The sequence below is a fragment of the Acomys russatus genome, chromosome 7 (assembly GCF_903995435.1).
Source record: "Acomys russatus chromosome 7, mAcoRus1.1, whole genome shotgun sequence".
NCBI classification, from domain to species: domain Eukaryota; kingdom Metazoa; phylum Chordata; class Mammalia; order Rodentia; family Muridae; genus Acomys; species Acomys russatus.
Genome location: NC_067143.1, coordinates 56,611,549 through 56,639,418, shown reverse-complemented (window position 1 = coordinate 56,639,418; position 27,870 = coordinate 56,611,549). Strand labels below are relative to the sequence as shown.

Genomic DNA, 27,870 nt, shown 5'->3' with positions numbered 1-27,870 from the left:
TGCCTCTCAAATCCGAGAATAACAATTGTGGGCATTGCACAGTGCTGATCTGAGGATGAATGCATGCAAACGGTTGAACATAGAGCCTGGTACAGAGTAAGCGGTCAATAAATACGCGCTATTATTATCCCCAGGACGTCAGGGAGTCCTGCCACAAGAGCCAGAGAGCAGCCGGCTGCCAGCCTCTTGAGGCGCGGCCGCGGTCCCAGCACCTCCCCCGCCCCCCAGCGGATCAAGCTCCCGGAGCTCCAAACGCGTCTCCAATCGTCTGTGCAGGACCAGGGCCCTGCAGGCGCGGAGGTGAGTCGGTGGCATGGAAGAGGAGAAGTAGGCAGGGGTCCTGGGAACTGGGTGCTGCCATGCGAGTTAGGCTAGAGGCAAGGACCTCAGGGCTTACGGAGGGTCAGGGGTCTGCAGGGTGCGGCTAGGGCAGCGGCAGCTACAGCGGCTCTCAGACGCTCGCGCGCCCCGCCCCGGCCAAGATGGCGCCCCTCCCCCTCCCTTGCGCGACTCCGCCGCTCCGGGCGCGGCCCCGCGGTCTGCGCGCTCCTGGGCGGGGGATGTTGTGATGGAGAAGCTGCGGCGTCGCCGGAGCCCTGCAGCCTGAGCCACCTTCGCCACCTGGGCCTGGGGCCTCGCCGCGCAGGTAGGAGCTGCCTCTGCCCGGGCCCAGCCCTGGGAGCAGGATCCCCAGCCTCAGCTGCCTGTAGCCCTTGCAACCCTTTCCTCGCAGGAGTCCAGGTCCCCCGGCCAGGCCTGAGTCCACCCCCTACACTAGCGCGATCTTCCTCCTACCGTAGGCCTGCAGAACCACCCTCCGCAGGCTTCACTTTGGTCCTCACATCGATCGTCCCCCCCCCCCCCCCCCCGCTTTGCTTCTTGATCCTCCAGGATGCCTTGAACGGGGCGAGGGCAGGGGGAAAAAAAAAAAGAGCGATGGAAGAGTGGGGGAGGGGAGGTCTGATGTTGGGAAGGGGACTTGGAGCTGGGTAGGAGCCAGGCCGTTCTATTCCTGCCTGGAGTCTCAAGGCCTTGGGCCTGGGATGTCAAGCTGCATTCTGTTGTCCTCGGCGACCAAGGGGTGTGCCCTGGGGCGGGGGAGGTACCTGTCTCAGCCCGACAGAGAGGCCTAGCAGCGACTAGAGTGCTCCTTAGGAGCAGTTTTCCTTCTCCAGTTCAGAGGTTATTCCCAACCTCTTCTGAGTCCTGTTTGTCTGTTGCCTTCTGAGCCCCTGACTTCCCATTCATTCAAAAATCCACTCCATTATGTCTCTGAAATCCACGGAAGCTTCCAGGCAAGGTCACCGGGGATCTCTGTAACTCCAATGGACACTTTGCTGTGAGCCTGTTACCTTCGAGGAGTGTGTGTCAGTTTAGTCTCCTTGAAGGTTTTCCTGGTTTCTCTCTTAGGTGCTGTCTGCTGCTTCTCAGTCTCTGTGTTCTCTTCCTCTCTTCTCTGTATATTTGGCGCTGGGTTCTGGCCTGAGCTGCACTCTTTCACTCTGTCCTTTCTCCTCGACCATTTCATCTATGCCCCAACTCCTTACATTTCATACATATGCTGTTGATTCCCAAATCTCTTTGTCCAGCGCAGACCACTCTGCTGGGATGCAAAGGCATATATACCCAGCTGTCCCCTGGCACCCTTTTGGACAGTACAACAGGGATTTCAAACCTACAGATTCCAAGGTGACTTAATTAATGACTCGAGTTCCCCTTGTACCTTACTTCCATATGTTGCTCCTTCGACATCCCAAAATGGCAACTGTCCATTCAGTTCAGGCTACGTTCACACTGGAGTACTGAGCAACATTCTCCATCACCCCTCAACATCTACTTTCACCAAGTTCTGTCGTGCCCACTGATTCAGTATTTCTCAGGTCTGTTAATTTCACTTGATTCCAATCGCTGTCAAACTCGATCTACACCCACTCCACACTGCTCTGGTAGCACCTCCTTGCCTACCCTCTCTCGGCTATTATCAGCCCCAACACTCGTAATGGAAATGGTCCTTTTAAGAAATGCATCCAATCATTTACACATTCAACAAATAGGATTTGAGCACCTGATATTTACAAGGCACCACATTAAGGTACTGAAGATGTAATAAAAACAAAATAGACTGGGTTCTTGTCCGCAGAGAAATGGGATCGCTGCAGGAAGTCAAATAAGAATGGCGTTGTAGGGGTAATAAGGTACCGGTGCTTCGGGAGATCCAGAGAACAGAATCTAGCCTGGCGTGTGGGTAGGAGGGAAGGGGCCAAGGGAAGACTTCTCTGGGGAACGTTTAGATTAAACTAGAGTGTAAAGGGAGAGTTGGGAAAATGTGGCTCAGGAAACGGGTTGAAGGTCTAGGCAGAAGGGAAATCGTGTAGTACAAAGACCGTTGATGCCTTCCAGGAATCAAAGGAGCCAACTTAGGCTGGGAGGTCCAGATGGCTAAGAAGATACTTTAGGCACCTCTAAGGATTTTGACTATAAGGTCATTCATTGGCTTTTGTGCAGATTGTTGGTGATAGTGGAGGTGACAGAGTGGATAACTCCACGGTGGTTTTTTGTTTTGTTTTGTTTTGTTTTTTTCTCAGAACGTGATTGTTGTCTGGGAATGATTTAGTGCAAGCAGCAAGGGTGGTGCATGCATCTAGGATCACACCGCACTGTACAACCGAATGGGTGGTTATTTCATCCCATGGTCCCACGTCCTGAAAGAGAAGGAGACGGTGGGGGTAGGGAATGAGAAACGTGAGCGACCGTGTTCGTGTCCGAGAGGCCTCGGGGACAGCAAGATGGAATTGTTGGCTAGAGGTTGAATGAGTGTGCATCTCTGGAGTTCAGATAAGGGAGCGTGAGGTGTGGAGATCACTGTGGGCATGAATGAATACGTCTACTGAATCCGGGACAAGGAAGAGAAAAAGGCTGCGAGAAACTCAGCCTGGACCGGCTGAGAGAAGGTGAGCCAGCAAGGAAGTCTAACGGCCAAAAACAAACAAACAAACAAACCAGTATTCAGATGCATATAAAGAACTCCAGGAATGTAAAGCACGGAAGCCGAGAATGAACACTGGATGAGGGCCTCATGGGGTTAAATTCTGCTGAAAGTACTGGGCACCCAATGGGTTAAACGCCATGGGGGCCATGTTGACCTAGTAGATGGTGTTACCAAGTCTTACTAAGAATGGAAGCAGGGTTAAAAAAATTGCCGAAAGGGAAGAGAAGAAATGGCTATAGTGAGTATGGAGAGAAAAGCAAACCCAGACGGGCCCAGGGGGGGAGTGTCAGGCCAAGAAATACTTTTGTTCTTATGGTGAGAGGATCTAACTAGTAGGTGCAGCCCTTGGTTTTAGGCAAAAAGAGAAAGGAGCATAGATTCCTCCGGTCTGAATGAATTAATGACTCCCCCTTCTTCCCTGAATTTGGAAAGGAGATTGAGAGAATTGGGAGAGCCAAAGGATGGTCTGAGTGAGGGCTGCCTGGTGCGCAGGCAGGCATCATTGTCAGAGCTGTAGTGAACCCTAGGCTCTAGCGGAGTCCTGTTCTTTCTCCATCACGGTACCCGTCACTTGTTCCACCAATAAAATGTGAGATGGCCTCAGCAGATGAAGGTGGTACCACCAGACCTGCCGACCTGAGGTCAGGCTTCAGCCCCACATGTGGGGGGGGAGAGAACAGACTCCCAAAAGTTGTTCTCACCATGTGCTATGGTGAAGGTGTGGCACACACAAAATACCCACTATATAGTAAGGACTGTCCAGTGACTCCCTAGAGTGTGACGTCCTCAAGGGGGACGGACCATTTTCTATTGTTTAGACCTTCCCTTGTGCCTAGTATGGTACCTGGTATCTCATAGACCCTGTTTTATCCTCTGAGATGCCCAAGTGTGGATAACGCTGTGAGAGAGGAGAGCTTGGATTATGCATTTTCTTGAAGAAGCTAAGTAGCTGGTTGTCTTTTGGGCCTCAAAGAGGAAAGGTGGTGGTGGCCACATTGCCTCACGCTGGACAGCTAGGCCTCAGCACTTTCAATAGACTTCTAATCTCCTTTAGACTGCTGTCTGCCCTGGTGCCCTGATGGTCAGGGCTGCCCTGAAGTCCAGCTGGCTCTTCACTGACCCAGTGTCACAGAGCATGTGTGCTCCTCACGTTCTTTCCACAGTGTTATGAAAGTCAGCCCCAGCATGACTTTGTCCACCATTGCTTCAGAGAAGGATTTACAGCCCCTGAGGTCCTGGGAGCTGTCTGGAAGTGTGGGCTCTCTTCGCGATGCAGCCATGGAATGGTTATTAAGCCAGGGCATTGCTTTAAGCTCTTTCTCTCTCTTCCTTTTTTTCAGAGACCTGAGCCTCACCTGGCCAGGACTCCTGACTCACTGTTCCTCTTAGGGCTCCTTTATCGTTCCCCCAGCTTCTTCTGTAAGATCGCCTTTGCCTGTTTTAGCCCAAGGTGGCTAGACAGGGTTCTTGTATGTGTTTCTAGCCAGTTCCAAGCTTCCAGGTCCCCAGTGTCTGTCCGCTTCATCCATCCTTCCCTTCCTCACAGTGGCCACTCTGGCAGGACACATAGCATGTTATCCTTTATGATGGCATTGTAATACTAAGTAAGACAGAGTTTCCTCTCTTCTGATAGCATGTGACACTGGGTGTTAGGGAGCACAGACAGGGAGTGGTCCTTGGAAGGTGAGGAAAGTTCAAGAAAGATTGCTTAGGAACCCCGACAGCTGAGGGAAGGTTTGAAATACAAGAAGAGGTCCTTACAAGAAGGGGCAGATTCCAGGCTGAGGGAACAGTATAAACAAAGGCGGCATGGGAGGGCAGTTTGCTTGGTGTGTTCCAGAACCTCTCACACTTCATATGACTGAGTTTAAGGTGTGAGGGGACGGGTGGCCTGAGAGGTGCTAGGGGTTGGCTGCCTTGGCCTCTCAGGTGTCTGTAAACTGAGCTCAGACTTTATCCTGAAGGCAGTGGTGAGCCCTTTAATTTTGTCAACCAGGGAGTGACACAATCTGGTTTCCATTTTTGGAAAATTACTGTGGTTCTGGGTGGAGACAAAACTGCCTATTTTTTCCCCTTCATTTATTCCAGCAACCATGGCTTTCCTCACAGCCCAGGTGGAGACAACACTGACCAGACCAGCAGTTAGTTAGACAGGAAGGTGAGGCAGACAGACGGACAGAAGCTTTCTCTCATGTATTTTATACAAGTATTCCCAACATTGTGCTAGATTCCCAGGAGCTAGAAATGGTAAAAATGCTGACTTTGGCTCCTGTCCCAGGCCAAGGCTGAAGAGATGGAGGAGCCTTGCTCAGGCATCTTGTATTAGCTGCGTTCACTATGGGCAGGGGAGAACTAAGGCAGTGGCGGGGCCAGGGTCAGACCAGAGAATAAGGAGATGGGGCATTAAGTAAGATGTTACGGAGAAGAGCTGCACAGTGGGGGTCAGAAAGGAAGACCCACAGTGCTTATTGGGGTGTTGGGGAACCTGTGGGTAGAGGTAGGGTCCAGTAGGAAGAGAGAGCTTTGAGGGAAGCTGTGGGGAGGGAGGGTGACAGTAGGGCTTGGCTGAGGGAGGGACTGCATTGAGAGTTGAGAGTGAGGGGGTGTTGGGTAGTGGTCGGTCAAGGAGGAAGAGCTAGTGTTGGGGGTTCCCAAGGAAAGCAAGGGTCATAAAGAGAGTTCCAGACAGGCCAGGGACAGGGAGAAGGATAGATTGGGCCTTGAGGGGAGGCCCAGGGACCCTCAGAGGATAGGTCATACTCAGAACCTGGTCGGAGCTGGTGAGGAAGACACCTAAGAAGCTGACTTTGTGAACATGCAGACTAAGAGGAGGTGGTTGAGGTACAACAAGCCAGTGCTAAGACAGACAGACCCAGGGCATGAAATGAAATATTTTCTGAGGAGAGTCTAAAATGAGGTCTGAGGAGATGTGAGGGTGGGTTTTGTACACTTACTCTGTGAGTGCTAATTACTGCGCTCCTGCTTCTTGCTCTGTGTCAGTACATTGCCAGAGACTGGGAATGCTGGATTGCAAGTAATAACAACAACAGTAATGCAGACTTCTCACCAACGTGGAACATAGCCATGAGGAGATCAGTAAGCAAATACAAATGTTAAGTTAGTGAGGTAGATGATGGTCCATGCTTGGGAAGACTGTGGGGTTACCGAGTTGGGGAGAGGTACCCTGTAGTTTTAAGATGTATGTGTAGGGGAAGGCCCCCTGATAAAGTGATCCTTGGACAAGGGCCTGAAAGGCTGAAAGTTCAAGGGCTCCTGAGGTAACCGCGGCATTATAAGGGCTGCCAGGGGAGACTGGTGCTTTAAGTGAGATATTTCACAGGCCGGCACTGTCTGTAGTTGGGGGAAGCCAAGAACTAGAGCTAAAGGCCCTTCCTCTGTGACCTGCTCTCTTGGATGACTCTGCTGGCTCTGCGTACCCATCATTCCTGTCTGACTAGTCCCTGGTGTAGTGTGTGGGCTTAGGGATGGCAGATGCTACTGATTTATAACGAAGGGAAGACAGCCCAGGGGGCTGGCAATGATAAGGTTCCAGATAGCACCAAGGCCGGAGGGACGAGATAGTCTGTTTAGTACCCAGAACACTGGAGCCTGTCCTATGCTATCTGTGTCCCTGGCACAGTGAGCCCCGGTTGGTCAAGTGGGGCATGGGGATGCACAGAGAGCTATTGTGCAGACATGCTGCTTTTGGTAGTGAGGAGAGAGAGCAGGCACCACTGTGCTGCATCAGAACACCAGGGAAAAGGATAGGTTGCAGAGCTGGGCCTGGCTTGTGATGGGGGTGGGGATGTAGGGACAGGTGCCCGATGAGAATGTGATGGATTGGTATGTGCTGGCCAACTGAGTTACAAGAAGATGAGGGACAGGACCTAAAACTGGGGCAGAAATAGGAATACTCAACATGGTCTCTCCTCCCTGTCTCATAGGATCTACCAAGGCCATGTCTGTTCCGTCGTCCCTGAGCCAGTCGGCCATTAATGCTAACAGCCACGGAGGCCCTGCACTCAGCTTCCCCCTGCCCCTGCACGCTGCCCATAACCAGCTGCTCAACGCCAAGCTGCAAGCCACAGCTGTGGTACCCAAGGACCTTCGCAGTGCTATGGGAGAGGGTAGTGTGCCTGAACCAGGTCCCGCCAATGCCAAGTGGTTAAAGGAAGGCCAGAACCAGCTTCGGAGGGCTGCCACAGCCCACCGAGACCAGAACCGAAATGTGACCTTGACCTTGGCAGAGGAGGCCGGCCAGGAGCCTGAGACAGCACCTCTGGGTCCCAAAGGCTTGATGCATCTATACTCTGAGCTGGAGCTCTCTGCCCACAATGCAGCCAACCGAGGGCTTCGTGGACCCGGCTTGATCATCAACACCCAGGAGCAGGGACCAGAGGAAGGAGAGGAGAAGGCAGCAGGGGAGGCTGAGGAGGATGATGAAGACGAGGAGGAAGAAGATGAGGAGGAGGACTTGTCTTCTCCTCCGGGGCTGCCTGAGCCCCTGGAGAGTGCGGAAGTCCCCTCTGGGCCCCAGGCCCTCACAGACGGTCCCCGGGAACATAGCAAGAGTGCTAGCCTCCTATTTGGCATGCGGAACAGTGCAGCCAGTGATGAGGACTCAAGCTGGGCCACCTTATCACAGGGCAGCCCCTCCTATGGCTCCCCAGAGGACACAGGTACATGTGACAATATGGGAGGGCTTGAGGGAGGGGGTGTCAGACATCCGGCTTCTCCATTCAGAGGCAGGAGTTGCAGAGCCTGTATCTTCATTTCAACATTTTCTCAGTGAGAGAGGGCTTAGTCGGTTTGATAGGTCTGTTCATCAGGCATGGCATGAAGGGTGGGCCTGTTCCTCATGTGTGCTGTCAGGCCGGTGTGTAGATTGACTGGTTTGTTGAGTGCTTACCACAAAACTCACCCTTGGCTAAGCATTATGGCATCTAGTAATCAGAGTAATGTTGTGACACAGATACTCTTTCTATGTCCGTATTACAAATGATGAGAAAGAGGCCCAGACAAGCTAGATGGCTTCCTGAGGATCACCAACAGTCCTGGATCATCATAATGGGGATAAGATCGAAAGCAGAGCGAGTCTAGACCTTGGTGAGCCCTGAGCCCCGTGTTACCCAGTCACCAGTGCACACAGCACATGCACTGAGGTGGACTTGGCATAGTATGCCAGCTTTTAACAGTCACGTGCACGTCTAGAGGGAACAGCCAGCATCTCCCTAAAGATATCTGTCTGGAAAGTGTGGGGGTTGGTTTCTGCTAATGATCCGCATGCCCCATGCACAGTGTCAGGCTGGTTATTGCAAGGATGCCGTTTCTCTGGGAATGAGGTCCTGGCTCACAGTTTGGGAACAAGGGAAGAATAAGCCCCAGAAGCTAACTTCCGGGGAGATGGAGGTTAGAGAACAGAAACCGATCACTCACTGTGACCCGTTTACTAAAGTTGAAGTTCTGTATTACGGAGTGGGTATTTCTCTACTGTAGCTGTAGGTACAGCTCAGAAGAGCTGAGGGTGGGAATGCAAGAAGAGCTTTGGTGGGTGGGTGGTGGTGGGGTGACGGACGTTGATGGTAGATCACTTGCTTAGCATGCATGACCTGGGTTCTCTGCCTGGAAAGAGATGGAGAGAGGGAGACACTGACTTTCACTTCTCAAGGTACTAACAGTGCCTACACCCCTACAAATGGCTCCTGGCAGGGGACATAGATTTCAGCTAACCAAGAGCTTCATATATCCTCCCCCTGCGCCCCTCCCCCCCATTGGTTCATTTGTTTGTTTGTTTTGGTTAGGGACTCATGTTGTAGTCCTCGCTAACCTAGAACTCACAGCTCACTTATGTAGACTAAGTTGGCTTCAAACTGTCGATGATGCCCTTGCCTCTCTCATCCAAGTGCTGGGATTATAGGCATGAGCCACCACACATGGTTTTAAAGTTTGTTTTAATGTGTATACATTCTACCTTTGTTTTTCTATTGACTGTGTGTACACACACACACACACACACACACACACACACACACACACACATATTTTCTGTCTTGAGGTTTTTTTGTTTTGTTTTGTTTTTAGTTTTTCGAGACAGGGTTTCTCTGTGTAGCCTTGGCCGTCCTGGACTCGCTTTGTAGACCAGGCTGGCCTCAAACTCACAGCGATCCGCCTGCCTCTGCCTCCTAAGTGCTGGGATTAAAGGCGTGCGCTACCATGCCCAGCCTGTCTTGAGTTTTTTTTTTTTTCTTTTTTTTTTTAAAAGTTTTTTTAAAATTTATTTATTGTATATGAGTGTTTTATCTGCATGTACTCCTGCACACCAGAAGAGGGCACCAGATCTCACTACAGATGGTTCTGAGCCACGATGTGGTTGCTGGGAATTGAACTCAGGTCCTCTGGAAGAGCAGACAGTGCTCTTAACCGCTGAGCCATCTCTCCAGCCCCTGTCTTGAGTATTTTATGATCTGGATGTTTTTTTAGCCTTTCTCCCCAAGTGGTTTTGAATATACTTTCCTTCTGGATTTCTTGTCAACTAGTAGATAGTTCTAGAACCTTGATGAGATTCAGGTTTCAATGCCTTTTTGTTCTGTCTTGCTTTTTCGAGGACACCTTGTAGGTGGTACCAAAGGTAACAAAAATAAAGTCTAATTGTTTCTCTTCCTGTGATGTGAGTGGCTGTTGGTGGCCAATGTCTCCATGCTCTGCCAAGGGAGCGTCTTCTGTTTTACTCAAGCTGATTGTTTATCGGGGTTGAGTTTGGAGAAAAGATGGACAAGCTGAAGGTTAGATTCTGATGTAAACCTACCCCAGCTTCTAAATGCCAGCAACTCAGCAGCTAGTTTGGGTTTTCAAAAGTGCTGTAAAAGACATATGTATCTCTTTGAGGTGTGCATCGCTGTAGGTTACAGGTGATTTAGCTTGCATCCCTGGGAAGGGGGGAAAGGGGGTGGTAGGGGGCGGCGGGCGTCACTGACCAAACCGAGGCTTGGTTGTTTAGTACCCTGGAGTCCTCATGGGTGGCAGCGTTTCTGAGGTGGGAGGGTAGCAGTGTAAAAGAACTAAGGGTGTGCTGGGTATGGGCAGTGATCTCAGAGAGGCCATGGGAGGGGTGAGAGGAGATTCCTCCATCCAGTCCTGTCCTGGTGGATACTAGGGCTTGTTGTAGGAGGGGTTGCTTTCTTGTTTTTGTTTTTGTTTTCTGTGTTGCCTCTGCCATGAGAGATGCAGACGGTGGGTTTCTGCTCAGTAGAAATGAGGTAGGATGGAACAAAAGTTTTTTTTTTTCCCCCTTCCCATTTTAGGATCTCTACAAAGTATTCGTTGAGTAAATGAACGATATGAATTGGGTGAATCGTGTGACTGGATGATGATGAGTGAACTTTACTACCTGCGTTGGAGTCACACTCTGAGCAAGGCCTTGTCCTAAACACTGGGAATGTTTAAGACAGGACAAAGATGTTCTTATCCTCTTGGTACTCACAGTCGGGGGGAACAGAAATAGACTAATAATCAGTGATGATAAGTGGGAGGGCAGAGGAGCAGGAGCGCGCCCTGCTTGCCTGAGGGAGGGGGGAGAGTGAGTCAGTAGTGAGACTCCTCCCCCCCTCCCCCCCCCCATTGTTGTCTGAAGGGGGAGGGAGTAATAGCTAGAACCTTAACTGGGAGTTAACTGGGGAGTTGTCAGGGGCAAGGCTGAGAGGCAGAGAGTTAGTGCCTCTTACCAGCACATAAAACCTGTGCAGGGGTTGGATTTTATCCTAAGGGTAATGAGAAAGCAGTTAAGAGTATTAAACTGGAGAGCAACCTGATTAGTTTGACATCTCCTAAGAATCCTTCAGGCTGTAGTGTGCAGCCCCGTAGTGGAGACGGAGGGAAACCAGTTGAGAGGCTTCTGCAGTAATCCAGATTAAAGCTGGTTGTCTGGACTGTAGTGGTGATGTGGAGCAGGAGCGGAAGGGGTTGGGGAAAGCATAGTGCGAAGCATGGTCTCCTGAACAAAGTAGTTTGCCTGCCTGAACCACTAAGGCTTTTATGGATAAATGAAAGGAGGGGCGGGGGAGGGCCGTAGGGATATCTGGGTTCATGTGAGTGCCTGCAGGGAAGTGTGTGGTTGTGGAATTAAAGCATGTGTGTGGAAGCAGAGCCCCCCCACCCCTGCCAGGGGAGGGGCTGTGATGAATGGAGGTATGCCAAGCTCCAGAAGGGCCTCCCAGATGGTCAAGGGGTGGGGGAGCTGCCCCCTCCAGGACAGATCGGAAGGATGAAGCTCTTTGAAGCAGGAAGGCACAGGTTGACAGGGATGGCAGATGGATTGGTGTGCGTGACTCATTCAGGGGAAGTAGTGAACTGTCCCCCAGATTCCAGAAATGTCTGGCCCTACCATGAAGCAGGCTGTGGAGAGCAAGGGGCCCTTGGGGTTGGTGTTCCTGGAAGGTTTTTTAGCAGCGAAGTCCTGTGGGGGAGTGGGGGAAGGGTCTAGGGAAAAGACTTGTTTGCTGAGCCTCAGTAGAGTGGATGGTAGAGGGTGGAGACACAATGATGGGCATAGAAGGTGGATGGGCAAGTTGAGCTCCCTTTTCATTGGGTGCCTATGGGCTTACCTCATTTGCAGGCAGAGAATGGAGAAGCACCTTGACTGAATAACTAATATCAGGTGTGGAAACACCTTGCTGTAGCCACACCCACTCCCAGCCCTTCTGTGCCTTGGTACCAAGCCGCCTGAGTCTTGAGACTGCCTGTCCCTCAGTGCTGCCTCTTAGACCAGTCAGGATTCCTGGTTTCCTTGGTAACGGGAAGCACGTCAGCAGTCTGGGCGCTCCCAGCCATCCCGGTGCTCTGGTTGCCGAGGAGACACTGCAGCCTAGCTGGGCCCTGGCAGGTGAGGGGGGTGGTGCTGGGAAGCCTCAAATCCTCAAGCTTGCTAGGGCTCAGGCCCTCAGAGACCACCCTTTACTTAAAAGTGCTGGATAGGATCTAGATTAAGAGAGAGATCCCTGAGGCTTTGGAAGCCACACCCTGTTTATGTTGAGTTCTATAGATTCTGCCGGGCCCCAGGTGGCTGAGCTATTCCCAGGAGGCAGAGCCTCCTGATGTTTGTAGGACTAGCTTAACTGTGCCATTGATGTCACTGCCGGAGGGTGGGGTACAGATTCAGGATTGGGAAGGGGAGCCAAGGTAAAGAAAGAAGACCAGAAGAACTAGGGTCTGGTGAGCCCCTCTTCTTCACCCACCTCCATCCCAAGGAGGCTCCCTAGTATGGTGGTCTTGGCCCCTCCCTCGAGAACTCCAGGCGGAGGAGGATCTTGCCTGGCAGACGACGCGCTCTGCCCTGGTGAGAAGGGGGCGGGATGAGCTTTTCTCTGCAGCCCAGCCCCAGGCTGTGAGCCCAGCTGGCTGGAGGGGGCTGTGAAGAGGGAGGGTGGAGGCAGGAGGGGCAGGGAGTAAGCGCCATGTTCTCCCAGGACTTCTTCCTGGCCATCATCCTGCAGGACAGCAGTCCAGGTGAGGGGCAGCATGGCGGCTGGATGTGATGTGGGGTGGCGCAAGAAAGAGAAAGCAGAGGTGGAGGGCAAATGGTTCTGTGACAGGGATGGAGAGATGGAGATCCAGGAAAGGAGGAGTGTATATCACAGATATGTATAGTCTATGTGTTTGCATGATATATTTGAACATGTGTGCATGTGTGTGTGTGTGTGTGTGTGTGTGTGTGTGTGTGTGTGTGTATGTATGTGTGTGTGCGTGTGTCTGTACAGAGGTAATGGGTTGACAGTGTATTGTGTCTGAGTGTGTTCCCACCTGTATGTGAGCTACTCACACGTATGTTGTGAGGTTTTGGTTGTCTGGTATGTACACACCTGTTGGAAGGGCTGCATATATAGCTCCATAGACACAGAGCTCTACACATGTACGTAACTGGCATTGCTCTGTTTGTTTGCCCCTGAACTCACAAGCCCACCTGTATGTGATACCTTCCAGAATTTTTTATGTGCTGTGCACAGGTGTGTGGTAGAGCTTACATATATTGTGCATCTGTGTGTATGCAGATGTGTGCAGGAGCTGGCGGTGTGTGTACATTTTATAGCCAGATTTATGAATAGGCATGATGTGTGAGGAAGTGAACTGGGGTCATTCAGCCTCCTTCTCTTCTTCTTCTTCTCTGCTTTCTTCTTTCCCTCCATGTGGCCACATTAGGCAACAGCAGGGCCCAGGAGGAGGCCTGAGCCATTTCCCCCACTGGTGGCTCCCAATGTGGTGACTCAAAGTCATCGGCTCTAGAAGCAAGCAGGAGCTATACTGCCTCGTCTCCAGCTCCTTATTTTCACCCAAGGGGTCTTGGGGAGGGGACTGGGCATCTACTGCCTGCCTGTTGGGTGGGCTGACCCTCACTGAGCCTCCTTCCTGGCAGATTCCTTCTGGAACCCCAACGCTTTCGAGACGGATTCCGATCTGCCGGCTGGATGGATGAGGGTCCAGGACACCTCAGGGACCTACTACTGGCATATCCCAACAGGGACCACCCAGTGGGAACCCCCAGGCCAGGCTTCCCCTTCACAGGGGAGTAGTCCCCAAGAAGAGTCCCAGGTGAGGCTCAGTGGCTTGTTGTTTCATGCCAGGGGCGGAGGGGTCTGTGGTTCTAGAACAGGGTGAGACTCCCACCCCTCCACGGTTCTTCCTCCAGCTCACTTGGACTGGCTTTGCTCACCAAGAAGGCTTTGAGGAAGGAGAGTTTTGGAAGGTAAGTGAAGTAGCCAGCATCATTGTGGGGGTAACTGGAAAAGGGGCTTCATTTGGGGGCCTGATTCCTCAATCCCTTTTCAAAGGATGAACCCAGTGAGGAGGCACCAATGGATTTGGGACTGAAGGACCCTGAGGAGGAGACATTGCCCTTTCCGGCTCAAAGCCTCAGGTGAGTCACCAGAAGCAGTGGGCTAGGGTTTGATTGGGTCCATGTAGAAGGGGTATTGGAACAACTCTAAAATTGGGGTGCCATGTTAAGTGTTCCCCATCTGCCTCCAGCCCAGAGCCATTGCCCCAAGAGGAGGAGAAATTATCCCAACGGAACACCAACCCAGGAGTCAAGGTTTGTTCAAGACCAACAACCATTGTGTGAGCAGGCCCTTGTGTGGAGGACAGGCCTCATGCTGTGCTGTGAGGGTGTGGTCTCAGCAAAGCTCCCAGATGAGGAGTTCTTCCCAGTTTCAGCACAAGACTGCATGTATGAACTGGACAGTCTAATGACAGCTTCAGTATTTAACTCAGTTGGCCCAAGGGTCTTCTAGGGACTCCTGAGACATGTCAGCAGATATCCCTTCATGTCTCATCTTAGTTTAGAATGACTCCCACTTTTTATGTTCCAAGTCAGGGGCTTCTCTGTCCTGTGACCAGGGCACCTCCAATTTCATCTCAGATCTCTACCCTGACCCTCTTCTGTGTCTGGCAGTGTTTCGCAGTGCGCTCTCTAGGCTGGGTTGAGATGACTGAGGAGGAGCTGGCCCCGGGACGCAGCAGTGTGGCAGTCAACAACTGTATCCGTCAGCTCTCCTACCACAAAAACAATCTACATGACCCAATGTCTGGGGGCTGGGGAGAGGTGAGGGCCTGAGCTGGTGAGGTGGTGGTACTGTGGGAGTGTGCGGGCAGTTGGGAGGTATGAAGGATTTGATTTGCCTTGGAGGGGGCTGATGAGGACATGGGAGTAGATACTGGTTTAAGTAGCAGCCCTGTGGGATGGATGTGCAATCCCAGCCTGGCACCGTGAGGGGTTGTTGTCTAACGGTGGTGGGGATGACCAGAGTCATGGGAGAACCTTTATTTGTTAGAGTAAGGCCCACAGGTGGGTGGTCTGATGGCTAAGTAAACCCTGCTCCTCCACAGTGATGGCCAGTGTCCCCTGAGCTGGAGATGGCAGAGATCTGCCATCTTCCCGCTGGAGTACCACTGAGCCCTGCTTCCTGGGTTTGCAGGGAAAGGACCTGCTGCTCCAGTTGGAGGATGAGACGCTAAAGCTGGTGGAGCCACAGAGCCAGGCGCTGCTGCACGTCCAGCCCATTGTCAGCATCCGTGTGTGGGGCGTTGGGCGGGACAGTGGAAGGTGGGGACAGGACACAGGAGTCTGTGGGGGTGAGGGTGGGAGTGGGGGGCTTATCCATCCAGCAGTGAGAATCCTCTTTTCTAATCTGTTCTTTGGCTCTCTTGTGCTGCCGGACCCAGAGAGAGGTATTAACGTCCGTCTGCTTTGACCGTGCCCTCTCCCACGCCTGGACCGGATGCTTCGAAGCACCTAGGCTCCCTTACTATACTCTGTCCCTTCCCACCTGCTATGCTGGGCCTTATTCCCCGACCTCAGCATGCTTGCCTATCTGTTTCCCTCAGTTCCTTAAGGCAGAACCTACAGAACACCAGGGCAGAAAACCTGTAGGAGCTGCTGTGGACAGGGAGGTGGGAGGGGTGGAGTGGTGGCCAGGCTTGGCACTTGGTGGTTCTAGGGATACTGAGGTGACCCTCCCCCAACAGGGACTTTGCCTACGTAGCTCGAGATAAACTGACCCAGATGCTCAAGTGCCACGTGTTTCGCTGTGAGGCACCTGCCAAGAACATCGCCACCAGCCTGCATGAGATCTGCTCCAAGGCACGGCCCCCTCCGCTCCCTGGACTAGCTGCCACTTTTGCTCTAGAAGGGTGTGGGTAGGGCTGCTGAGTTGGTGGGTAGTAAAGTGGGGGCTTCGGGGGCAGTGTAGCTCTAACAGATCCCACCCCCAACCCCCACCCCTGTTCATTCCTCAGATCATGTCTGAACGGCGCAATGCTCGCTGCTTGGTAAACGGACTCTCTCTGGACCACTCTAAACTTGTGGATGTCCCTTTCCAGGGTGAGTGCCACAGCCTCACAAGGCCCAGCTCAGCTTTGTGAGTTAAGGCAAGGAGACCCAAGAAGGGGCCCAGGTTCCTGGGCAGACACGGGCACATGGGGGATGAGATGCAGTGGGGCTGAGGATTTGGCTGGGCAAACGCATAGCTTATGCGCTGGTGTCATAGGCCAGGAGAATACTTGATCCTTCTTTTCTCCTCACAGTGGAATTCCCGGCCCCCAAGAATGAACTGGTACAGAAGTTCCAAGTCTATTACCTGGGGAACGTGCCTGTTGCAAAACCTGTTGGTATGTGTGTTCTCTCAGGGAACATCCCCTCAGTCCCAGAGCTCTGTCCCCACACCGTGCTTTCTAGGGCTGCTTCTCTTGGACCTTCTCATGTGTGGCATCTCCCTGTCTTGCAGAATTTATCTTACCTCCCTATGTCTCTGTCCCAGCCTTGCCCTGTGTCCTGCCTAATGAGCTCTAATGAGCATGTTTCAGTGACTATCTACCATAGGATTTGTGCTGAGCTAGGCACAGAGAGAGACTTTCTCCCCACCCTCAAACCCATGGGAAAGCTTTGGTGGGTTTGGGAGCCAGGTATTTGGGTGGCTAGAAGTACCAGGCATTAGCTTGGTGCTCGGTTCAGCACAACACTCTTAATTGTGAGCCCTGAGCATCTAGAGAAGGAAGCAGTTCATTGATACAGGCTTCACTATTGTACAAGTGTAAAGGGTTTTTTTTTTTGTTTATTTAAGTGTGTGTGTGTGTGTGTGTGTGTGTGTGTGTGTGTGTGATAGATACTGGGTCTCAAAGCCAAATCCGCGGGTGCACAAGGCAAGTACTGGGTACTACTACTGAGTACCTCCAACTTTCATTAATCCTTGATACTTCTATCTGTTGCAATTACAATAAAACCTGTTTACAAATAAGGAATTGAGGCAAGAGGCCATGCTTTCAAAGTACCTGCCACTTGTTTGTTTATTCCCTTAACAATTACCTTTGAAACTTACTGTGTCAGGTTCTGTGGTGGGCCCTGGGAAACCATGGCCCCAGCCTGGCTTTCATGGAGTTTGTGGGAGCTTACAATAGAATAATCAGAACCCAATCAAACAAATGTCATACTAAACTAAGTCTTTTGTGGAAAGGGAGTAGCAAGATATAACAGAAGACTTTCATTTGGTCTAGCTGACCAGAGAAGGCTTCCTGTGAAGCTTGGTGTAGTGACGCCTGTGGTCCCTGTACCTGGGGAGACTGAAGCAGGATTGAAGCAAGCACAGTGAAAACCTGGCCAGCTAGGGCTACTGAGAACGACACTGTTTGCTCGACCCACCCCACCCACCTTTGCAAAAAACAGGAAGGGAAGAAAACACAGTCTTCCTGTGAAAGTATCATGTGAACTGAGAAATAAGACAGTGAAATAACAGTGGAAGTGTTGAAGTGAAATGAAGCCAGGCCAGGCCAGGGAAAGGCCACTCTCAGCTGTGTGGCTAGTCTGTGAGGATCCAGAGCAGGGGACGCTGGTACATGGGAAACACTAGCTGTGCAGGCCAAGGCTGAGAGCTAGGTGGTGATCAAGCAGAGAGACCCCTCAGCTTAGGACAGGATCAGTCTTCAAGACAAGAGCGGCAAGGAGCCATTTTCATTGGTCAGCTCCCACTACTGTATTAGACACCTACGGTGATCAACTTACAAAGAGAAGCAGTTTATTTTGGTTCATGCCTGGTTGACTTTGTGACAGTGTCATGTCACACAAGAGCCTGTGGCACAGCGAAGCCACTCTGTGCCCTGGGAATAAAAAGAGAAGAAGCTGAAATTGTACAGTCCCCTTCAGGGACAAACCTCCTGCTGTTCTTTTCAGGGTTCTAGAGTTTGCAGAAACAGGGTGAGCTGGGGATCGAGGCTTTAACACATGGGCCTTTGGTGGGGGGGGGGGGCACCATTTGACACTTACCCAAACCATGCATGTTTCAGGTATTTGGATGCAGTAAAGCTTGCTTTGGCTGTACCATGAAGAAAGACGTTAAATGGGTGCAAGATGATAGAGGGCATGCAGGCATATCTTGACTGTCAAGGTTGCTGGTAACGAGAGTATCTTAGGTAACAGCAGGACTGGAAAGGAGTGTGAGTCAATAGGTGACCGACTGACAGCAGAGCAAGAGGCAACGGCTTTAAGGATGACTTGAAGTCATTAGGGAGCACGTGGCATTGGACTGGATTTCCCAGTACCAACTGGCCAGTGGTGCCTTTCTCTAAAAGTAGCAGACTGTTGGGGATGGTCTGATGTGTTTTGATGCTAATTACTGCTTGCTGTCTCTGTGACTCACCTTTTGCTTAATAAAAAGCCATCCCCACCTGGGCAGGGCAGGAGATAGGTGGGGCTAGGAGAGAGAGGAATTCTGGGAAAAAGAAAGACTGCAAGGAGGAGAAAGAGACCTGAAGGGAAGAGAGGAAGGCCGCCATGGGTTAGATGGAGGAGAAACACATGGTTGGCGTGGATGGAGAATCCGGCCCAGATAAAGAACATTAGCAAGTGTTTGGGATTATACATGGAAAGTAACTTGATAAAAGTTATTAGAAACAGATGGCATGGGATTAAGGCAGGGATCCCATGCCTGCCCCACTATGGGAGGTACTTTAAAAGATTGACCTCTGCCCTGCTCTAGGTTAACTAAGGCTATCTTAAAATATAACAAGTGTCTGTGTCTTGATTGATTACTATCCGGGCCTATAGATAATATGTGTAATTTAAAAACAATACTTGGCGCCCAAGATAATACGTGTAATTTAAAAACAATAGCAGACACTGGCAGAGAGGTCGGTTTTGTTACAAGGATTGTGAGTTCAGTTTTAAATATGCCAAATTCAAGGTGTCTTGGAGAAAAAGTGGCAAAGTCAAGTTTGTTGCATATTTGGTCATACTGTGAACCCAGACATTGTGTTATTTACTAGAGAACCCTGTGTTTAGTTGTGATGTGGCTCAGCCTTAGCACGCATCTTTTAATCTAAGAGCTTTCTGCTTCAATATTTTAAACAGGTTTAAATAAAGTCAACCATAGGTCAAGAGATGGAGCAAGCAAGCAGTCAACAGGAAGTGAACATACTGTTTTTTTAAAAAAAAGATTTATTTATTTATTTATTATACAGTGCTCTGGCTGCATATACACCTGCAGGCCAGAAGAAAGCATCAGATCACATTATAGATGGTTGTGAGCCACCATGTGGCTGCTGGGAATTGAACTTGGGACCTCTGAAGGAGCAGTCCAGTACCCTTAACCTCTGAGCCATCTCTCCAGCCTTCATGTAAACAGGTTTAAATAAAGTCAACCATAGGTCAAGAGATGGAGCAAGCAAGCAGTCAGCAGGAAGTCAACATAAGATTATTTAAGACAAAACAAAACAGAGTAAGAGGATGTTAGGAGGATGGATAGAGACACACAGGAAGTAGAAGGGAGGGACATTTAGTTTGAGGAGTCTTGTTTTAGGAGTCCCTCTGGGGTGACTGCTGAGTAGGAAGGTCAGCTGGGTGCTTTTTCTCTGCCTCTCCGAGCTAGCAGGTTTTCACCCCAGCATCTGGCTCCTGAGTCTTCACTGGTAAAATCAGACCATGTTTTAAAAATCCCTGTCCTCCCCCTGAAGCGCATCGTTCTGATTCTTATCACACATCACTGACCAGCACTGGCCGTGATTCCGGCCCTCAGCGCTGGCCATGATTCTGGCCCTCAGCACTGGCCATGATTCTGGCCCTCAGCACTGGCCGTGATTCTGGCCCTCAGCACTGGCCGTGATTCTGGCCCTCAGCACTGGCCGTGATTCTGGCCCTCAGCGCTGGCCATGATTCTGGCCCTCAGCACTGGCCATGATTCTGGCCCTCAGCACTGGCCGTGATTCTGGCCCTCAGATGCATTACATCCTAGCAAGGAGCGATAAGAAGCGCATTGCGTGGTACCTTTGATAGTAACAACTGGCATGGGGTGGAATTGCACAGAAGGATAAGGAGAAACAGAAGTGTAGGGCTGGTGAGGTTGCAGATATTCAACTATTCGGCTGCCTCTCTGTCTCCTCCCCCCCCCCCCCATCCCTCCCTCTCTTCCTCCCTGGGTGTCCCCCTCCCCCCATTTCTTTATCCCCTTTTTTGCAAGACAGGACTTCTCTGTGTAGTCCTGGCTTTCCTAGAACTCTCTTTGTGGTCCAGGCTGGCCTTGAACTTACATACCCCTGTGCTTCTGCCTACGGAGTGCTGGGATTAAAGCTGTGCACCACCACACCCAGCCAGCCAGCTGCCTTTTTTTTTTTTTTGATCCTCCCAGCCGATCCTCAGAAGACTTGGAAGTCAGGCTCCATCCTTTCACCCCCATCAAACTTGAAGTTCCCCAGGGTTTCAGTTTAAATGCCGTAGACATTACACCGCCCTGCGTTGCGTTTGAGGTCCTTGCAGCGTGCCTCGGCCCATCTGCTCCTTCCTGTGTCGTCATCCTCCTGTACACTCCTATGTTATTAGACTTCCTGTTTCCCTGCACTTGCCCATGCTTCCTTGAGGGTGACATTCACATTTCTCTGAAATCTTCAGCAGCTAAACCCTGACTGGGTTTATGACTGGGAAACATAAAATCCAGTTTCATTCAGTCTCTGTCTTTGAGATGACCACAGTCCAGTATAGATGAGTTATCTCTGAAGCTGAGCGGTGGTGGTGCATGCCTTTAATTCCAGCACTTGAGCAGAGGCCGTCAGATTTACAGAGCAAGTTCCAGGACAGCCAAGGCTATACCTTTCTTGAAAACAGCAACAACAAAAGAGTTCTGTCTAGTGTGTCTTTCCGTGCCGTACTAAGATGGACAATGGAAAAGGGCCCTTGGAGACTTGCCCATTTGTCATAGACTGTCCTTAGGATATCGTTCCCACTCAAATTTAAACACCTCCCTCCCCAAATACACATACACACACGCACACAAGCACACGTGCACACTCACACATGCGTCTCTCCAAGCAGCTTTAGCTGAAACTTGTTGGAGATCCTCCTGATGCTGCCTTCCCTGTGCTGGGATTTTATAGAAGTTTAAAAGCAGTTTGAAGTGAAAGAGATGATTATGGGATTGTTTGACTGTGGCTTTGAGATAAGGTTTTGCCATGTAGCCATGAGTGGCCTGGAACTCACTCTGTGTAGTTCATCCTGGGCTTGTGATTCTCCTGTCTCTAGAAAGTGCTGAGTTTCCATATGTGCACCACCACTCCGAGAGAAGCCACTTTGTTTCCTTTGAATATTTTTATGTCTTAGCCATACATAATAATGAGTTTCACTATGACACCTCCATGCATATACATGATGCATTTGTTCATACTCACCTTCTATTGCCATCTCTTGTTCTCCCCCCACTCTGCAGAGCCTGCGCACACGTGTCTGGTTTTGGCTTTGAGGCAGGGTCTCTCTACAAAGTCCAGGCTGCACAGAAGTCCACCTGCCTTTGCCTCCAGAGTGCTGGGAAGTTGTGCACCACTGCAGGCGGCTCCAATTGTTGAGCTGCTTACTTTTTCCAACTACTCCATCTCACAACCAAAACAAAACCCCACACAAACAGACAGACAGACAGACAGACAGACAGAAAAACAGGGCCAGGAGGTGGAAGAGCTGATAAAGGCACTTGCAGTCAGTCAGACCTGATAGCCTGAGTTCAATCTCCTGGACCCACACAGAACGACAGAACTAACTCTTGTATGTGGTCCTTTGACCTCCACACACACACAATAAATAAATAATTAATTAAATATTTAAAAAATCATTTGGGTCTGGAGAAAGGACTAGCTTGGCTGATTGGAAGCCCCGTTGTGTGAAAGAAGCCCTGAGCATGCAGAGTAATATATGGGGAGTCGGAGCTCTGTTGGGGAGGGGTCTGTCCATTTAGGAGGCTGAAGATAGAGAGTCAGTGAAGAAAACCAAGCTAGAGATTCAAGATAGGACAAGCCAGAAAGGGTCCGCAATCACTGAAGTCAAGGAGGAGAGTGCCCAGGGGGGATACCTAGTCAGCAGCATCCTTGGGGTACATGTTGATGAGATGGGGCTGCAGCAGGCCCCTGGGTTTGATAGACAGAGTTACGCTATCTTTTTTTTTTTTTTTAAGATTTATTTATTATGTATACAGTGTTCTCCCTGTATGTACACCTCCAGGCCAGAAGAGGGCATCTCATCACATTATAGATGGTTGTGGGCCACCATGTGGTTGCTGGGAATTGAACTCAGGACCTTTGGAAGAGCAGGCACTGCTCTTAACCACTGAACCATCTCTCCAGCCCTAGGCTATCTTTTTCCTACCCTCAATCCTCTATGTTTGTGTCTGTATCTTCCAGGGGTAGATGTGATTAATGGGGCCCTGGAGTCAGTCCTGTCTTCCAGTAGCCGTGAGCAGTGGACCCCAAGTCACGTCAGCGTGGCTCCTGCTACCCTCACCATCTTACACCAGCAGGTAAGGAACTGGGGTAGGAGAGAAGTGTGGCTGAGCTTTGCCGTGGAGGGGACTTGAGTTCAGGGGAAGAGCTGCCAGTAAAGATGGTGTGCCTCGGTAGAACAGGGTTAGGGGATCTTCCTTTATAACTGGATGCCTCTCCCCCGCAGACAGAGGCAGTGCTGGGGGAGTGTCGGGTGCGATTCCTCTCCTTCCTGGCTGTGGGCAGAGATGTGCACACCTTTGCGTTCATCATGGCTGCCGGCCCAGCCTCCTTCTGCTGCCACATGTTTTGGTGCGAGCCCAACGCTGCCAGCCTCTCAGAGGCTGTGCAGGCTGCATGCATGGTGAGTAGGCTGGCTAGTGGCATAGCAGTGTGACCTTAAGGGGCTGAGATGGATACTGACTGCCCCTTTGCTTCTTCGCAGCTCCGCTACCAGAAGTGTCTGGATGCTCGTTCCCAGACCTCCACCTCCTGCCTCCCAGCACCCCCTGCGGAGTCAGTTGCAAGACGTGTAGGGTGGACTGTCCGCAGGGGTGTTCAGTCGCTGTGGGGTTCCCTCAAGCCCAAACGTCTAGGATCCCAAACCCCATGAAGAATTCTTATCCTTCCTCCACCTGCTTGTGTTGGGCCCCAGGGAACTCAAGGGTTTTGGGGCAGGTAGGGGCTCTGGATGCTGTTCCTGCACCTCATGTTCCCTGGGGCTACCTCCCAATAGCTGGGGTTCCCTACCCAGGGGTTGGGAGAGAGAAATTGAATTCCTTCACAGAAGTCATTACACTGGACTGATGACATGAGGGGCCTGAAGGAAGGCCAGCCTTGGGCTCTCCATCCCCAGTGTTTGAGGTGGAGCAGGAGGAACTGGTCCAAGCCAGGCCCCCATCGTCAAAAGCCCATCAGGGGCAGGAGGGGACTGGTCTTGGCATGGGTCCCCTCCCCCCCTGTTCTGCGGGCACCTCTGCTGTACTGATATCACTAATAAAGTCTGTCTGCGCTGCTGTGTGTCTTCCTGAGCCCATGTCAGCTCCTCAGTCAGGATCTTGCTACCTAGTGCCCTTTGCCCTACCTGTTTGAGAAGATACCAGGGCAGCAGAATCTGGAGTCCAAGTCTCTTTATTTTAACAGCCTGGTAGAATCAAGAGGCAGTAAAGGGTTCACAGGTGCATAGCCCAGGCTGGGAAAAGAGCTCCTCCTCCCTGGGTACCCAGGGCACTGAGACCTCAGCTCTGTGGCCTGGAGAAGACACCAGCCCCAGAGGCAATCCAGATTCTGGGCATAGTTAAGGGCAGCCAAACCTTCCCCAAGTCTAGCCAAACAAGCTTTCCCTGAGAAGGCTTGCTCCCTGGGCCTGACAGGGCTCCTCCCCGCAGCAGTACTCAGGAGTGTGTTCCTTTCCTAACACACAAACTTTCCCCAACTCTGGGGCCTGGAACACTAGCACAACAGGGGCCGTGACCACAACCTATGGGCATCTGGGAGGCTCCCATTGGGCATCAAGTGTCTGCACAGTGCAGGGCTGTCTGCTCGGGCCGAGAGCTGGGCACACAGAGTGGCCAGGCGGCAGGGTGTGCCGCAAGGCTCTGAAGGTGGGTGGCCCTTGTGGTAAAGAAACCAGAAGGTCTGGAAGAGTTGTTCGTCATCCCGCATGCGGTAGACCAGGTTATGCCAGGAGGTGGGCAGCATGTCTGGAAGTCCGTAGGTTTCTCGAGCCCGGTAGAGGAGTTTCCAGCTGGGGGTGGCTCCTGGTGCATTGGCCTGGGTCAAGTTCAGGATGTAGGTCTCATGGTCTAGGACCACGTGAGAACTTCCGGGGTAGTTGCCATCTATTTGGTAGACTCGGTAACCTGTAAGAAAGGAGGGCTGAGTGGTAAGAAAGGAACAAAGGCAAAGTCCTCTAAGGAGCTGCCTTTGCTTCCATCCCTCTCAGTCACACTGTCCTCAGGAGAGAGAAATGTTCCTTTCTGCCTCACTCACCGGGATTAAGGTTGATAAAGGTTGTAGCACTGGGCCCCAGGAAGGCTACACTTAGCGGCCGGCTCAGGGTTTCCTCATCATAGAAGATCTCAAACTCATCCACATGAGTGTGGCCAAAGAACTGACCAGCCAGAGTGTTTTCATACCTGCTCAGAGACACAGTGATAGAAGACTGGAGGGAGGCAGAAGTGAGGGTAGGTAGACCTGGGGAGTTAGGGTGGTCGTTTTCCGACCTGCTAAGTAGCACCGCCGACATGTGATGCTTGAGAGAACTGCTTGCTTTTCTTTATTTTTTTAATTTTTATTTTCTTTATGTTTTTGTTTTTTCAGATACAGGATTTCTCTATGTTAACGCCCCTGGCTGTCCTGGAACTCAATTTGTAGACCAGACTGGCCTTGAACTCAAGAATGTTGGGTTTAAAGGCCTGTGCCACCACTGCCTGGCTCTTGAGAGGATTTCAACCCTTCAATCTCCTCACCCAAGCCCTCTGTCCCCTTTACCTGGCTATAATTTTGTAATAATTCCAGCTCCAGCTCTTGAGGCAGTGCCCTGGAGGAATGTGGCCAATTATGTGCACCTGAAGGGAGAATTAAGGGCAGTTAGAACATTGAGGAATCCAAGGCGGCTTTGCATGGAACGGTGGCAGGTTGATTATATAAGTGACATCAGAGGGTGAGCACAGACCCCAGGGAACACTGGAGTTCCAGGAAGTGAAGTGACATTCCCCTCTTCACAGGTCTCAGCCCCACCGCAGCTGGCTTCTCCAAGGCTCCAACAGCACCTAGTTCACCAGGTTCAGAAGCCCAGCCCTTACTTTGTCTCCTCGAGTCTCAGCAGCCTGAAGCTCCTCCACCAGCCACTGGAGTTGTCCACCAGGGTCTGTGGAGTTGATCAAGAGCCAAAAGTTCTCACGGGAACAAAAATTCATATTGAGGGAGATGAGGCGGAGGCCAGGGCGTGGAGTGAGGGCATAGAAGCCCCCGATTCTGAAACAAAAGCAAGCGGGAGGTGTCAATACTCGATAATCCTAGTCCTGCATGCCTGGTCCTGTACTAGGCAGAGGCGCACATGACGTCACTTCCTACCTCCAGGAGCTCCTGTCCTAGCTGAAGACCAAACGGCAGTAATTATAGGGCTCCTCTGACAGTAACGAAGGCACAGAGGGCTGCGGGCTCCAGGAATTCAGGGCAGAGATTCAAGCAAATGAGAGAACAAAGGCCCTTTTCAGGGGAGATGTTATAGGCCTCATCAAGCTGAGAAACATGGGAAATATTAAAAAGGGGTGGGGAATTCATTTTAAAGACAGAGTTACCCTAAACTGGGGTATGGTGATACCGTACTGCCAGTTCTGAAAAGAGGGTAGGTGGGGATAAGAGAAGGTGCCGTCAGGTCAGAGAGGGCAGTAGAGAGTGCTAAGGACTCTCGCTAGGACGGTCTACCCAGTTTCCTTTCTCCCTTGTCCATCTTTTATCTCCCTGCCTGGGTTTTCTACGGACAGTAAATACCTGAGAGTGTGAAGGGCATCAGCTGGTAACCAAGGCCCCCATGCCTTGGCCATGGCTTCATAAAGCCACTGTGAAGATTGGTTCCCCTTTATGAAGGGGGGAGGGAAGCTATTGACAGGAGTGCTCTCATGGTTGCCCACAGCCGGGTACACTGGCACAGGCCCCAAGAACTTCCTCACGAGGTCTGTGATGGTGGTCAAGGCCCTCAACTGGTCTTGGCGAGACTGCTGCCAGACGTCGTGGGCAGGGATGTCTCCTGTCCAGTACACCATCTCAAAAGGTCCGGCAGGGCTCAGCCCTTTCAGCAGGCTCTCTAGTGTTCGCAGAGGCAGGTCACATTTGCTGTACTCGCCCCAGTACCCAGCACCTGCCTGGGAGTTGGATGGCCACCCAGAGTCCTTGCGGCAGCAGAGGGGATCTGCACAGTTAGGGTCTGTGCCCTCCAGGTAGTCATGATCCCAGTGTAGGTCAGTAAGGAAGAGGACACGACTCACGGGGGCACCTGGGGCTGGTGGGCTTGGTGGCTTTGGGGGTGGCTTCGGCACTGATGGCAAAGAGATGTTCCAAGACGAAAAGATGTCCCAGTGCCCACAGGAGGAGCCCAGAAGCAAACCACAAACTTCAGCTGGGCTCAGAATTGAACGCGTCCACACATCCACCATATCGTCCTCAAAGAGATGGACAGCTGACTGGCACACATTCAGGGGTGCTATGTTCAGTATCTTGCACATCTTGATGGCCACAGAGCCTACCCGGGCCACGTTCGGTTCCTTCTGTGGTGGACGGAACCAATGATGAGAGGTCAGAGACAGAACAAGTGAACCCAGGCCACCACTCTGCAGGCTTCTATGTCTAAATCAGGGCTAGGATTAACTCAGTGTACATACTGCCCGGTGACTCGGGTAGCACCAGGCCCTTACCTACCTACTCTTTGGCTCAGGGTCTGCTGCCCATAATTAGCCAGCTGGCTTTATTCTCCCTACTCTAGGAAGGTCACAATGGGGTGGTGGTAACATGTATGCATAGAAAGCACCTTCTATCAGGAACATATGGGACCCCTGGACATATCAGGGCCCCTCAGCCTGGCCCCCAGCATTCCACCACAGCCTTCCCAAAGTGCTCACCTTCAGCCCGTAGTTGAGAACAGTGAATAAAGCTTTGCAGGCGGGGCAGGTGAGGTTCTGCCACCCAAAGGTATTCTGGAGAGGGGGCACTATGGCACTGAATTTGGCAGAATGGCCTTGGGCAGGAAGAGGATAAGCTCTGGCAGGAGCCCAGAGAACCATGGAGTCCAACAGAGTCAGTACCAGCGCCAGGCCCATCCCCATCCAAAGGAGTCCCAACCTGGGTGCGGGCAAAGACCTCGCCAGCCTCTGCTCCCGGCCGGCTCTGAGGTAGCCCTGGCCCGATGACACTCCGTGGTGGGGCATCGCCAGGCTTCGGTAGACGGGACTGGACTCTCCCGTCCTGGCCCCACAGGTCGAGGCCCTGTCTGGCCCTCGGGCCCGGAGAAGCGTTGGAAACACCCGATTACCCTTGGTTGTGGTTGACTGATGGCTCAGCAGCCAGCCACAAAACAGCTCCGCCCTTTCCTGTTCCTCTTATGCTCCAGCAGCCACCAGGAGTGTTGTCAAAGCTTTGAGGGCGGAGCAAAAGGGGGCTTGTCGGCCCGCCCAGATCCCGCCTCTGCCACGCCCATCGCTGCAGGCCACCCTGGGACACTGCGGGTGGGTAGGTTCCCCCAGCAGTGACCCAGCAACGCCACCTTGAGTCACTGCTACGTGAGGCGCGACAGCCAAGGACTCCCAGGCACCTCCTTGGTCCTCGTTTTTTTTTTTTTTTTTTTTTTTAAACTTTCAGATTCCTAGAATAAAGGCTAGGCTCTGCTGGCGGTTTAACTAAGTGGATACTAAGGAGCGAGGACTGAGGTAGTGATCCTTCCATTGAGCGGATTGACCTGCCATGGAGGTCCATTTCCTCGGTTCCCTATGCTCTGTTACCATTAAGGTTTTGTTAATGTTACTTTAATTTTAAAGTTTGTTGTTATTGTTATATAATTATTAATCCTATGTGTGTGAGTATTTTGTATGTGTGTGCACCGCGTGTGTGGTGCC

The 27,870-nt window shown here is 51.6% G+C and overlaps 2 protein-coding genes across 3 annotated transcripts; one reads left to right on the top strand and one right to left on the bottom strand.

The window, feature by feature from the left end:
• Positions 1-495: 495 nt before the first annotated feature.
• Positions 496-23,274, top strand: Apbb1 (amyloid beta precursor protein binding family B member 1). 2 transcript variants are annotated; one of them, XM_051149137.1, is made up of 14 exons: positions 496-646; positions 6,934-7,668; positions 13,395-13,570; positions 13,668-13,724; positions 13,810-13,895; positions 14,006-14,069; positions 14,430-14,579; positions 14,953-15,080; positions 15,503-15,617; positions 15,773-15,857; positions 16,061-16,144; positions 22,181-22,296; positions 22,446-22,622; positions 22,704-23,274. In XM_051149137.1, exons 2-14 carry the CDS (start codon positions 6,948-6,950, stop codon positions 22,869-22,871), a joined length of 2,127 nt encoding a protein of 708 aa, XP_051005094.1. In that variant the 5' UTR covers positions 496-646; positions 6,934-6,947; the 3' UTR covers positions 22,872-23,274. The 2 variants fall into 2 exon arrangements, with proteins under 2 accessions (XP_051005094.1, XP_051005095.1); XM_051149138.1 differs by lacking the exons at positions 496-646; positions 6,934-7,668 and adding an exon at positions 12,408-12,490.
• A 92-nt stretch (positions 23,275-23,366) lies between these two features.
• On the bottom strand, positions 23,367-27,256 carry Smpd1 (sphingomyelin phosphodiesterase 1). Its single transcript, XM_051149135.1, has 6 exons — positions 26,881-27,256; positions 25,757-26,529; positions 25,066-25,237; positions 24,752-24,828; positions 24,251-24,396; positions 23,367-24,120 (listed from the first exon to the last, which is right to left on the bottom strand). Exons 1-6 carry the CDS (start codon positions 27,184-27,186, stop codon positions 23,711-23,713), a joined length of 1,884 nt encoding a protein of 627 aa, XP_051005092.1. The 5' UTR covers positions 27,187-27,256; the 3' UTR covers positions 23,367-23,710.
• Between the last annotated feature and the right edge of the window lie 614 nt (positions 27,257-27,870).

Bases quoted from the DNA above. Each gene is read 5' to 3' on its own strand.
- Apbb1 (XM_051149137.1), top strand. From the start codon at position 6,948: ATGTCTGTTCCGTCGTCCCTGAGCCAGTCGGCCATTAATGCTAACAGC. The intron at 13,896-14,005 runs GTGAGTCACCAG...ATCTGCCTCCAG, and splicing joins TTTCCGGCTCAAAGCCTCAG to CCCAGAGCCATTGCCCCAAG. The intron at 14,580-14,952 runs GTGAGGGCCTGA...CTGGGTTTGCAG, and splicing joins TGTCTGGGGGCTGGGGAGAG to GGAAAGGACCTGCTGCTCCA.
- Smpd1 (XM_051149135.1), bottom strand. From the start codon at position 27,186: ATGCCCCACCACGGAGTGTCATCGGGCCAGGGCTACCTCAGAGCCGGC. The intron at 25,238-25,756 runs GTATTTACTGTC...CTTTTGTTTCAG, and splicing joins GATGCCCTTCACACTCTCAG to AATCGGGGGCTTCTATGCCC. The intron at 24,829-25,065 runs GTAAGGGCTGGG...TTCTCCCTTCAG, and splicing joins CTGAGACTCGAGGAGACAAA to GTGCACATAATTGGCCACAT.